The following is a 13,324-nucleotide window of genomic DNA, read 5'->3' as shown; positions in this document are numbered from 1 at the left end:
CACTTATGGATGACCATTGTTCATCATTTAAGGAGATGGAATTGAATACTCAAGGCAAAAGTAAAATATAGGTTTTCGTCTTTGCCAGTCAAAACGTGTTTAGAGAAGAATATTGACTGGATTCGTAGGCTAGATAGTCGTACTATCAAGAGGGGTCAATAGTGTCTTCTTGATGAGATTCTTAGTGCCTCATAATGAGGGCTAACGACGCTTTGGTTTGTGAAAGAAAAACTTATTCAAAAGTGTTTTTGGATGTGGGTTGAATTGAGGTATTGCGGATCGTTCGGGCTAGCATGGCGGACCGTCCATAGGTCTAACTTGAGGTGATGGACAAAAACTTAGAGTTCCTTTTTTCACGAAGTTTTGTAATGCGGACTGTCTGGTCCCAGTTGGTGGACCGTCCGCAGCTGAAGGACTAGTGTTTGGACAGAACTCGAGAAGTTCTGTTTTGGTTTTCATTTTTGAACTGTGCACCATCGAGGGCTTGAGTGTGGACCATCCTCAACACAAATATTTTGTATTGCGGACAGTTTGGGGTCCAAGAGCGGACCATCCAGGGATTGAGTGTGGACCATCCTCAACACAAATATTTTGTATTGCGGACAGTTTGGGATCCAAGAGCAGACCATCCGCGGTGCAAATTTTAGCAAATGCGCAGAGTCAGCAGAACTTCGGTTTGGCTCGGTTTTTGGTATCGCAGACCGTCCGGGCTCATGTGTCAGACCGTCCGCAAGTATTTTTTGAATGCTCTAACATTTTTATAGTCGTTGGGATTCTTACACTGACGATCCGGGGTTGGATCGCAGACCGTCCACAAATGTGCAGAATAGGGGCAGTTGGCCCATAACAGGTGGTTTTGGAGATGAGGCTATATATATTTGCGTGCCATGGATTAGGAATGGTGTCGAGGCTATTTGGAACACTTGTGAGCATATTGGAGCCCCTCCTCTCCTCTCTCACTCATATTGGTTGGGATTGCATTCTAGTGAGATTGAGAGCCATCTACTGCATTGCATCAAGTTGTCAATCTTTGAGGCACTAGGGAGATTATCAAGTGAGGTCGTTGGCTTGTTACTCTCGGAGGTTGCCGCCTCCTAGATGGATTGGTGGTGGTTCCCCATGAGCTCTTCAACAAAGATTGTTAATAGGTTGTGGTGGTGATTGTGAGAGGTGTTGTGCACTTGTGCTTGCCTCGCCGAAGCGGCGAAAAACAACTCTAGTGGAATTGAGGTTTGAGGGTTCATTGGCCAATCTAGCTGAAGAGATCAAGTGGAGACTTGATACAAGAGCGGTTGGGTGCTTTGAATCTACCTCAACGTGGACTAGGGTGACCGACAAGTCATTGACACCATGGGAAAAACATCATTGTGTCAAGTGTCATCATCTCCCCGTTGGTTTGCAACTTTCCTCACTGGCTTGTATTTACTTGTTCATATACTTACGCTAGTGAGTATTTGTTGCACTTGTATGCTCTTGTATATCGAGTCATAGTTGTTGTTAACTGGTTGCTCACTTGTTGTTAGTTTGTGTAGCTAATCTGTTTTGCTTAGCTTGTGTAGCTAAGTAGTTGTTTCTCTCTAGTTGTGCTTGTGCAGTGCAACTAGTGAGTTTTGCTAGTAGTGCATGTGCTTTGTGCGCTTTGCTTACTAGTATGTTTAGGAGCTCTCGGTGTGCTTAGAATTATAGTTGCATACTCTTCGAGATGGTCATTGTTTTTCGTTTGAACTTTGAACGGATACCATGATTTGGAACATATCAGTGTTATTACTTGTGAATCCAGAAATAGCCAAGTAGTCGTTTCAAGTAGCCAAGTAGTAGTCCAACAAGCGTACAGATTCCAAGGATGAGCATGCATCCTCCCTGTTATTTATACTTTATTACTAGTAGTGACATATAGCAGGTGGTCATGGCCGGCGGTGCCGACGACCTCTAGGCTGAGGCTCTAGCCTAGCCAACATGGGGCGTCTGGGCGACGGTCCCGACGAAGACGCGGACACGGTCGAACCCAAAGTCGGAGGTCACCGCCTGCGTGGTGGTGGGCAGCACCACGATGTCGGCGTTCGGCTTGTCCGCCAGAATCACCTTCTTGGCTTCCTCGACGCTCAGCCCGACCACCTCCGGCCACGACGTCTTGCCGCCGGTGGCTGGCTTCGCCGACGACGCACTCATGGCTGATTTCCCTGTAGTTGAGGGGAGGAGGTTGCGTTGTGCAGTGCAGTGCAGCTGGCGATGCGATGCCACTGCCTACCCTCACGGGTATTTATAGAGCCGGTTCAGATAGGATTCAGGGGATCATGGCCCTAGAAATATACTCAACGTTGCTCCATTATTCAGAAGAAAAAACTGGTTGCACTCATTCTACCACTCAGCATATACGCACACGAAGCACGAGTGAGACTGTGAGAGAGTACAAGGCGCCACAACCGTCCGGACTGGCCATGACAGACAGCAACATGTACTACAACAGGACATGTACCATCCCAATCTCTCCCTTGAAACTCCATGCAAAAAAACAAGGGCAAGAGCAGTCTCGAAGACCGCAACATTGGCAAAAAGAAAAGAAATTTACAACAGAACATCTCAACAAGAACAAACAAAAAGTAAGTTTATCAGGGTGATGAATATTGCAATTAAAACAGTCAGACATCAGGGACCTGGATTACATACCAAACAGTTCAAGAAAGCTGATACTAATAACTTCAGCTTAACTGTGAAAACGAAGGCAGGCTAGTGCGCCTCAGCTTTATGTTACAACAAAGGCCAGACAGACAACAGGAAAAGCCACAGGAGGGAGCTGATGGCCTCACCATTTCCTTCTTTTTTTTCCTTTTAGACAGACAGCTAACAGCTTACTTTCTCCTCACTCTAAGAGCTAAGTTTAATTTGTACAGCGGCAGAGTAACCGACATGCTTCTCACTCCTTCCATCCATCTTCTTCCTCTTTACAGCAGCCTTCGGACTCACACGCATCACTCCTCCATTGATTCCGCCCCATGGGTCTTGTGCTACAGAATTAATGTACACTCTTCGCGCAAACATACAGTGTTTATTTTCCGGCGAGGCCAAAAGGGGCCTTCATATAGGGTTTTTAGTAGAGAGAAAAAAATGTGAGTGCAAACCTAGCAACTGTTAGCTGTACAACTAGAGAGTTTGCCCTTCAGGCGGCGGTGCATGCTGGTTGAAGCCCAAGGCGCTTCTCTGTGGGCACGACAACATATACATCATTATTAGTCCCTAGACCAACATGATACACAGATAATGTCAAGTCCTGGAGACATAAGTGAATGAAGATACCTCCAGCAGCAACAAGCTTCTCTACGCGTGCTACTATGTGCTTCCCATATGTGTACTTCTTGAGTGTGTTCAGGTGTGTCTTTATCCTTGTTAGGATCATCTCTCTCTGCTGATCGTCACAAGTTTCTAACACCTTCTGCACCACATAGTTTCCAAACTGGTCTTTCATCATTACCTATCGCAACAGACAATGCAAACCCATGTCAGTACTAAGTGGTGAACAAAGCATTCGGTCACTTGTGCTTAAATAAAAACTACTTCAAAGAAGATAAAGAAAAGTTTCAAACATCACCATACCTCAAGAGGTTCGCTTTCGCTAGTGGATCCAAGCATCTCACCAATCAGAACCTGACGTTCTACAGGATTTCCAAAGACTAAGCACTTCTCGATGACATTTGAGGCAAATTTTTGCTGGCTCATTTGCACAATTTGGCCAATTAGCTTCTCAATAATAGCTGATCTCTCATGGGGTTTGCCATGTTCCAGAACATGCTGTGGAGTTCAGCAAGTCACTAGTGAGAATAAAATATTGAGAAACTAAACGTCTAGCGCAAACAAATCAAAGGTCCCGAAAGATCTCAGAATCATGACTAAACATACGGCAATGGTTATCCCATAAAACCTGTCCACATTGCAAGTGCAACATTTGACTGAATCTATGCCAAATCCTAAAGCAAGATTATGTGCCCTGCTTACAGCCAGGAGGGGGCACATTGGGATGTATGCAGTGGACTATTTCAAACTTTGGCTAACAAAACCATCATTTTATTCATTATTGCCCCAACAAAAATAATATCCATAGAATTATCCCCAGAAGTACTTACATAATAACACAATTTGCAAATAAAAATAAATGTCAGCAACCCAAGCCATGTTGAAAACTACCTACCTCCAAAACATTATTTACTGATATCCTGTGGTGAGTAATAATTAGTAGCACCACATTACCACAGCAATCAATCAAATAAACTACACGTCTACATATTTACTAGAGAAAACATAAATGGAAACCACTTAAGGGCAACTGGGCAATGAAATGTCAATACTCAATACTGAGTTCAAAAAACTCAATTTGTGCTCAATGTAAGCGTTCAAGTGTTTGTAGACAAATAGTGACAAGTAACATGTGCAGTATTGTAGTTTACATGAATTGACTAGCAGCTAAATTACAGAAGCACTGTCAGTTTGGCAATATCAAGCCATACTTGAGTAAAGGTTGCATACTTGCACCTCAAAATCATACTAAGACATATAACATATTTGATAGTCGCTTCAGGGAGAGACTGCAAGCTCTAATATAGTAATATGCAATTGAGAACCATGTTTCACAGTGGTCCTGTAAGGTGGGAAAATGAGAGTATGTCCTATGATGAGGTGCAGACCCCAGTAGGCCACCCAGAGATGGTGGTATACCTTAATACCCTAAGCCCAGCCCAACAATTCCTTTGTAACAAAGACATAGCACTCCTGTCCGCGAATCTCTGACCCATTCCTAGCCAACAGGGTGACCAGGTGGCAGGCGCTGCCACACTGGAGCGCCAAGCAACCAAACCGAGGACTGCTGCCGACCACCACAACACCGTCGTGCCACGCCTGGTGAATTCCCAGCACCCGCTTTTCCTTTGAACTCCGGTTTGCTTATCCACACAGATCCTAAACTCTCCTGCTTTACACCAGGCCATTAGCATTAGCAGGCTAGGCTGTCAGGCATCAACGCCTTGCCTCTCTTGTTGCTTCATGTTCCACATGGCAGCATGGCACATGGCTAGATTGGACAGGCAGAAGTACTGCAGGCCCTAAAGTCTGAACTCCCCAAGGCCAAGGCTAAGCTATGTTACATACTTATTGTGGCAGTAGTTAGTTACTAACTAGATCAATTTATCCATCAATTAATTCAACTGATTCATGTCGCCTGTAGATGTAGGAAGTAGTAATTAAGGATTTATTTGTTGATTATTCATGCATTGTTTACTTATTGTTGAATTCAAGATCTACATGTCATTTAGTACATGTACAACCATTTTAGGGTTGTTTACCAAATTGCTGAATGGATTTTTACTGAAGTGTATGTACAACTTTTGATGTGGGTGTGGCATACCCCATGGCAAAATTCTGAACTGTATGGTGTTCGGCTGGAGCAGTGTGGCTCCGAGAAGTTACTCATAAGATCCTTTTCCCTGGACATGTAGCTCCGTTTTCAGGTGGCGGCTACAGTTATAGCATGTGGCAAGCCAGCTGTTTTTTTTTCATATGCCGGGGTGTGTTCTGAGGGTGAATTGCAGGTTACAATAAATTGAACTAACGCTGATACAACAAAATAGTCTACCTATATTTAATTACAAGAGGGGAGGGGGTCCATGATCCATATTTCAGCATTGAATTATAACAGTCATCAAGCAAACAACAAACTGAGATCAACATAATAGCCTAGAGATGTTACTGCACAACACGGCCCACACAACCAGGTAGACAGGTACAGCATGTACATCTTTCAAAACTGAACATGGAACTGACCTGAACAACATAGTTGCCATACTGGTCCTGAGCCAGCAAGCAAACAGACTGGAGAATCTCATCCATCATTATTTGCTGTGTTTTAGGATCATCACAATGCTCTAGAACCCTCTGTAGAAATTTGTGATATAACAATAAGTTGAAGTATTTCAATTAGTAAGCCTCCAGATGGATGAGAGTGATGCATATAATTAGCATACCTGAATAACTCGACAACCATATGGATGAGTGGATAGCATTACAACTTGGCCATAGAATGTCGAGATAATAAACTCAATAGCATGCTGAGGAATGCACTCTATACATTTCTGTATAACATGGTTCCCATTTTGATCACGCACACAGCGCATGACATGGCCCTCCAGCTCCGCAACCATTTTAGTCTGCAGCTCCAAATCAACAACTTCTATAGCCTGCACATATATCATCAATAGCATGAGGAACAACATGTTACTTGCTACAACCTTTTAGCCAATTATGTAAATTCTAGAGATGACAACTTGTACAAGGCTACAAGCACAGATAAGATGTATACAATTAAGCCTGCCAACGATCATCCAACATATGCTTCTGATATTAGAGTTGTTTGTTGCATGTGTTTTCATACTAACTTGTTTCATAATCAGGAGAAAAGTATAGACCAACAATACACCAAAATCTGTAAGCCAAATGGCTCTGACCACACGGAGGCAACAGTATGAAATATTGTGCAAGGTAAATTATTTTTGAGGCAACAACATGCTAGCAAGGCAAAAAAAACTCCACTTATCAAATAGTAATAAATAGACATGAAGGTTTGTGGTATTTCAGTTGACAAGCACCTTCTGTATAACCCGGCACCCATACATCTGAAGACTAAGAGCAAGGACACGTCCAATAAGCTGACCGGCCAATTCCTTTATCTGGGCAGTGCTTCCATGCTCAAAAAACTGAGAAAATGGAGCAGAGTTAAGAAAAGATATATGACAGCAACCAATCTCAAACAGATATCTGGGCAGCACTTCCATACTCCTACCTTTTGGACAACATAATTTCCAAATACATCAGTCATCAATGTGAGAGCTTGAGGCATGATTTCTGAAAAAACCATGTCCTTTTCTTCAGTACTGGCTGTTTCTAGCTTCTGTTGTATAAACCGGCTCCCATATTGATCGGCACTACATGATATTCAAAAAACAGTAGGATGAATTGCATGTTACAATATTATCATGTTTCTAGAAACATAAATGAGAAAGAACCATACCTAAACTCAACAACATGGCCAGCTATTTCGGAGAGCTCATATGATTTACTTTTGTTGCTCTTGAATTCCTCCAGAAGTGAGGGCATCAAATTGGCATCCATCTTTCCACCCATGCCTGAATTCCATGAACCAAAGGAATTACCGAAGTTTCTCATGCCTGATGGAAAGCGCATGTTGCGCTCACCATGCCTAAGTGGACTGCCTGGCGCAATAGGTGAAGAGGGAAGAACAGGACTCGCCAATGGACTTCCAGGATAACCAAGGTTAAATCCAAGATTGCCATAGTAACCATATTGTTTTTGAGACTGGAGTAAAGGGCCAATGTTAGCTTTATGAGTACCAAGTAAGTCCATGTAAGAATTTCCTAGATGGCCCCTGTCCATTAGAGGATCATCACAGGTAGCTGCAAGCTGAGCAAGGTACTGGATATATGCCGGATCAATAGAAGTCTGAAGAGAAGGTGAGGCAGTTGGACTTCCAATTCCATTATAGTTTAGCATGTTAGACATACCAGCTAAATTTTGTCGAGAAGATACAGTCCCTCCAGGGGATCTAGAACCAATCCTAGGGGAAGCAAACCCAGATCCAAGAGACAAACTGTCAAAAGATGTGAAACTGCCAGCATTAATCTGGTTTCTCATTGTAGATGAATTGGCCAAATTGGCAGAATATCCATCGGGTAACTTAGATTGTCCTTGTTCAGGACGTCTCATATAGTGCTGCTGATTTCCAGTTGTTTGGTCACCCTGTCGATCAAAAAGGAACTTCTGGACATTATCGACATCCTGATAGAGCTGAGACTGGTCCATAGTTTGCCCACTCATTGCCCTAGATGATAAGTTCATCCCAGATAAAGCAGCCACCAAATCATCAGATTCTCCGATTGCGGATGAGCTACGACGGAAAGAAGTGGAACCACCATTGATCTTCTTATCAGTGTTACCAACTTTCACACCAATTGGAGGCAGGGATGGACTAGGGGCCCTCCTCACAAGTTCAGGGTCTGGAGATGCACTCCTAGAAAGAGATGACCCTAAAATAGAAGCAAATGTGTTTGATGGCAGATCATTGTTCTGAATTTCATCCAAGCTCCGTAGACTATTGCTAGAGTGCAGGCCTCCAATAGTTCCAGATCCACGATTTAGACCATACTGTATTCCAGAAGAACCTAGTAAGTCATTACTATTGTGGCTGGCAGTATGCCTATCCATATCACGCTGGTACGAGTCTTCCTGCACCATTTACCACAAGAAGCATAAGTCTGATGTTAGTTCAATGGAAAAGAAAGAATGAACAGCGGTACGCGGGCGGGGGCGGGGGCGGAGGGGTAAAAATGGTAGTGGTTGAATGCAGGACTCCAAGAATTTTACAATGCAGTCATGAATAAATAAAGATCGGCAAAGGGAAGGGTACGATGCTAAGCAAATCACAAAAGATAGAAGATTCTCTCTATGCCCTAATGCAGAATATAGCTCACTGATGCACAGGCATGTCTATATTGCATCGAAGCATTTTGCACGTGAAATATGGAACAATGCTTGTAATGAACCAGTAGACGTTTCTCAAGACCAGAAAGCATGAACTGCTGCGGAAGCATTCATCATAACGTCACTAGTAACGGTATAACGTCACAATCAAGATAGTCAGCTGAAAATACAACTTAGGCCTCCAAAGCCAAATATGGAAAGAAGGCGTTTTTTCGTTCCTTGCGTCACTTATCTTCGCGTAAATAAATTTCGCTATCAATGAAGAAGCACCACTCGAACAAAATCCATAGATCACATATAACTGCAAGACAAAGACATCACCAGAAACCACAGGTCTCACGTGCAATCACGCATTCACACTGTAGAGAAAGCACAACGACTAGACACCTAATATATGTCAAATATAGAAAATCTAAGATACTTGGACGCTTGATATATAGATACTCCACTATAAGTGGAGTGAACTCAGGCCTATCACTCATCAGTCAAAAACAGGAACGACTAGAAGGTCAAAGGCTTTCTCGAAGCACGTATATTATGTATATTAGTAGCACAGAATGAAGGTAAACCTAAGAAGTAAGTGGGAGAAAAGATTCGATCTTTCCACCTGAAAGATGGTGGAGAAGCTCCTCTGGCGACCAAGATCGATCCCGGGCAGGCCGACAGTCCCCTCGGCAGCCGACGCCTGCTGCTGCTGCCTCCTGCCGTCCCCGATCCCGCCGAAGCCCGCGGAGCGGAGGCGGTGGTGCGAGGACCGCCAGTCCTCCTTGGACAGGAGCGGCGGTGGGAGGCGCGGGTTGAGGTGCGCACTGGAGTAGTAGTAGCTCTGGTACGCCGGGTCGGCGCGGAGGTCGTCGTCCACGAGAAGGCCGCCGTCGGCCCCGGCGGCGCCCAGGGCTCCCTCGACAGTGGGCGGCGCGGAGCCACTGCGAAACACCTCGAAGTCGCCGCGGTCGGTCTCCGCGCCAAACGCCGCCGCCTCGCCGCCGCGCGCCGCCATCTCCGTGACCATCGCCGTGGGGGTGTGAGGGGGTAGCAGCGAAAGAGAGAAAATGGAAAGGAAAAGAGGAGGCTAGATCTTTAAGTCCGCCGCGCTAGAACCCCGCCATTACCGAGCTCCGGCGGCCGGAAGCGCGGAGCTGAATCTTTCAGCGCCGGAATGAGCCGAGGCGGCGGGAACCGGGTTCGGATGCTCAGCGCGGGCGAATCGAGGGGCGGGCATCCATCTGCGTGGGGCGAGCGGCGTCCGAATTCAGAGGATTTGGGATTGGGATGGATTTTGGAGGCGCTCCGCCTTCGAGCAGTGGCGTGCTGAGGTAAGTACTGAGTAGGGAGGACTGGGGAAGAAGAGTAGAGAATAGACCGGAGAGGAAATCAGTCAGAGGCCGGTTGCGGCTCGATTAAGTACAACGGGCGGAGCGAGGTGCGCCGTTGGATTTTGGGGGTAGACGGCCCAGATTTGCCCGAGGGCTTTGGGTCCTCTTCTAGGGTTTTGTTCTCACACACACAGTCACATTACACAGTCACTCATCTTTGTTACTATCATACTCCGTGTCACGTGCAAAGTGCGTACATCTATTCCTCTTGCTACTCGTCTACCACTAGCCTATCGCACCATAGATGGTGAAAAAATACATAAGTTCAATATGATATGAAGCCACACGTAGTGTAGCTCTTTCACACAGTGTGTGCCTAAGGGTGGGGCAAAGGGTCAGTCGCCTCAGGCCCCAAATTCATAGGCCCCATTCTAGGTACATGTGTATAGTAGTCAGACTATCAATATATAGTCCAATGATTCAGTAGCGAAGTGTCGAAAAAAATAAAAATTATGGTGTATCCATTACTCATTCGTGTTTAAACATGTTAGAAGAAACTTTTATGTTAATATTGTAATATGTATCTTTTTTACTTGTTTGATAAGGATATTTTTAGATGTTGTTGTTCGAACCTCCGCTCCGACAAGTAAATTTCTATGTGTGTGTCCTGAGCTCTGGAAGGTGTGTTTGGTGGACGCAAGATTTATACTGGTTCGGACAGAACATCTCTACATCCAGTCTTCGGCGGCTCGCACTATCAACACCTTTGTTGCTCAATGCTCATAATAGGGATTATAAGTGGGTTACAAGCGGTGATAGAGAAAAGAAGGGCTCTCAAGTCTCTTACTAGGTATGTACCTCTGCGTTGCAACGGAGGATACTTGTGCACTCATAAGTTATTGTTTAGTACTATCAAGAATCAACTCAATAGTCACAACAAATGTTGAAGTTTGTCATTTCGAACAACCAAAATTTGGCTAATCTATTAATCGAAATAGGCAAATTCTAAGTTGATAATACAAGATATGATGATGTACCATGGTCTCCATAGAACAAATTTGCATTGCAGAGTGAAAAATTATAAAAAAGGAGATCTTAAGCCTATCAAAAGGGGATGGTGAGTTGTGACTATCAAAATTATTTTAGCTCACAAATATGGCCCTTTTATCTTTTATGTTGTGGGGAAATATGGTGTAGCATGATTTCTACATTACATACATATGGATAAGTATTATGACAATATTCAACTCATCTAAAGATGAATCCTCTAAAAACAGGCACAACAACTGAAGTTGTGCACATTCAAGTTTTAGGTTTCCTTACATAGACTATGAGGCAACCATGTAATGTTATTGGAGAGCAGCTGGCAACATTTAGAGAAATGAGGCAGAATGTGTTGAACATAGCTAGTTATGTGCCTATGTGTTGCTACGGTTTCAATCTGATAAAATACGCTAATATACAAAAACACTACTCCCTTCGTCCACATGATTTAGTTGTTTTGGGTTTGTCCTAAATCAAACTATTTTAACTTTAACTAACAATATATATAAGATTAAATTATTTTAAACTAAAAGAATTGTATATTACAATAGTTCAAGTTATGATGAATCTAGTAACTTTACTTTTATGTTGTAAAATCTTATAAAACATCTAATATAATTGGTCAAAGCTTATATTGATTGACTTAGGACAAACCAAAACGACTAAATCATGTGGATGGAGGGAGTAATTGTCATCTTATATCACCAATATCGCGCCACATTAGCAAACTCTCCCTTCTCTATATCACCACTCCCGTAGCGGTTCCCTCTATATCATTTCCCTACAATCCACCATACATATAAAATTACATTTCCCTTCAACTACCACAAGTATCAATCTTTTTGTTTAATTTATCTTTTTCATCACCTATATATATATATATATTAAATGTAATATATCAAATGATGATTAATATTAATGACACAAAATCGATAACCAAATTGGTTCCATTAATTTGTCATTTTTCACAATCATGTCTGAATAGACAAATGTAGCTCAAAGTCTAGTTCAGGAACAAAGGACAGCAGTCCTAGGCACACGACCATCAAAACAACTCAGCTCGATGTGAAAAGTACATTACTACAGACCCCTTTTCAAATGTTCAGATGTGCATTAAGACTAAAACTGAAACAAATCAAACACTTCATAACTTCAACAATGTGCAGCATAACTTCAGGCTTGCATCAAAAAATGGGCTAGGTCTTTTCTTGCCATAATATGCCATCACATCTTCAAGCTTGCATGAGAAAATTGATCGGATCTTTTCTCTTCTTGACATAGTATGACATCACCTTGTCCAATGTCAACAGTTTGTACTAAGGACAACAATAGAGTCTGCAACTTCTCAGCATCATATTTGGACATTATGATGAAGTACTAAAAATAAGGAGTAGAGTGATCAGCTTGCCTTAATTTTAAGTTGGCAACAATAAGATGGTGTACAACGAACAAAGCCTAGTGTCAGGTACTTATGGTGGCAGCCAAATCATCAATATGCCTACCATTTGAAGATGACGTCAATCAGTAGCATACCCTAGTAGAAGAACCTATTTGCCTAGGTGTTGGAAGCACCAACTTCTATCAATACTACTTTTTTATGGTAACAAATTCAGAAATGAGCTTACTCGAGCTATATTAAATGTGACCATAACATTAGGTAAGACATGATTTCGATTGTTTGCGGGTAGGGTGTTGCTTCTAATAGTTGTCACCAAGCAATGGTTAATTTGGATGTCTAGAAATACTACTTGACATAGAATTTCAGCACCTGGATTTTAGAGCGTGCTACACCATCCCATTTGTTATAGGTACTGCAACTATTTTTTGTCCATAAACCATAGTCCATCCTGAGAAAAAAGCGTGAGATTGAGAATCCAAGCAGATATGGATAAATAAAAGGAGTGTGGCTTCTGCATATTACCCAACAACAAAGAATGCATTGTCATCCAAGTGTTAGATATGAACATTTGTGGCATTATTTTGGAATATAATATCCATAAAGCCCTAATAGGTGCTATTTGTGATAGAATTGTGTCAACATTTGGTAGGTATAAACATCAAAAGACTACAGACATATTAAACTGAATAGTCACCAAACCCCAAACATCTATGAACTAAACCATCGATCCTTGCACGCGTCGCAATGGAAACACAACACTCGTCGGTCGTTGCTCCACACATGACAGTCGATGCCATTTGCCGTCGTGGCCGCGCCAGACGCCGGGGATGCCTAGAATATGGCGTTGATGGGCTAGAGCACGTAGTACGTCGGCAGCTTGCAGCAACCAGAGTGTGTCGCACAGCGTTAGTGTTACACAAGAGAATATCAATAGAGTTTAAAATATTCCCTGCAAGAAACAAAATAGGCGGATAATGACTAATTTTTTCTACTGTGATTATGCATAAACTCTGTGACAAGAACCATG

The 13,324-nt window shown here is 43.0% G+C and overlaps 2 protein-coding genes across 2 annotated transcripts; both read right to left on the bottom strand.

Moving 5' to 3' along the window:
* Positions 1-1,749: 1,749 nt before the first annotated feature.
* Positions 1,750-2,288, bottom strand: LOC100278126 (uncharacterized). Its single transcript, NM_001364322.1, has one exon. The coding sequence runs from the start codon at positions 2,167-2,169 to the stop codon at positions 1,948-1,950; it is 222 nt and encodes a 73-aa protein (NP_001351251.1). The 5' UTR covers positions 2,170-2,288; the 3' UTR covers positions 1,750-1,947.
* Positions 2,289-2,595: 307 nt separating this feature from the next.
* LOC100279770 (uncharacterized) lies at positions 2,596-9,894 on the bottom strand. The gene is made up of 9 exons (NM_001152728.2): positions 9,146-9,894; positions 7,052-8,283; positions 6,824-6,965; positions 6,630-6,737; positions 6,009-6,221; positions 5,809-5,919; positions 3,592-3,786; positions 3,295-3,469; positions 2,596-3,198 (listed from the first exon to the last, which is right to left on the bottom strand). The coding sequence occupies exons 1-9, from the start codon at positions 9,548-9,550 to the stop codon at positions 3,158-3,160; spliced, it is 2,622 nt and encodes an 873-aa protein (NP_001146200.2). The 5' UTR covers positions 9,551-9,894; the 3' UTR covers positions 2,596-3,157.
* Between the last annotated feature and the right edge of the window lie 3,430 nt (positions 9,895-13,324).

The sequence above is a fragment of the Zea mays genome, chromosome 8 (assembly GCF_902167145.1).
Source record: "Zea mays cultivar B73 chromosome 8, Zm-B73-REFERENCE-NAM-5.0, whole genome shotgun sequence".
NCBI classification, from domain to species: domain Eukaryota; kingdom Viridiplantae; phylum Streptophyta; class Magnoliopsida; order Poales; family Poaceae; genus Zea; species Zea mays.
Note: the sequence above shows the minus strand (reverse complement) of the source record. Positions and strands in the feature narration are given on the sequence as shown.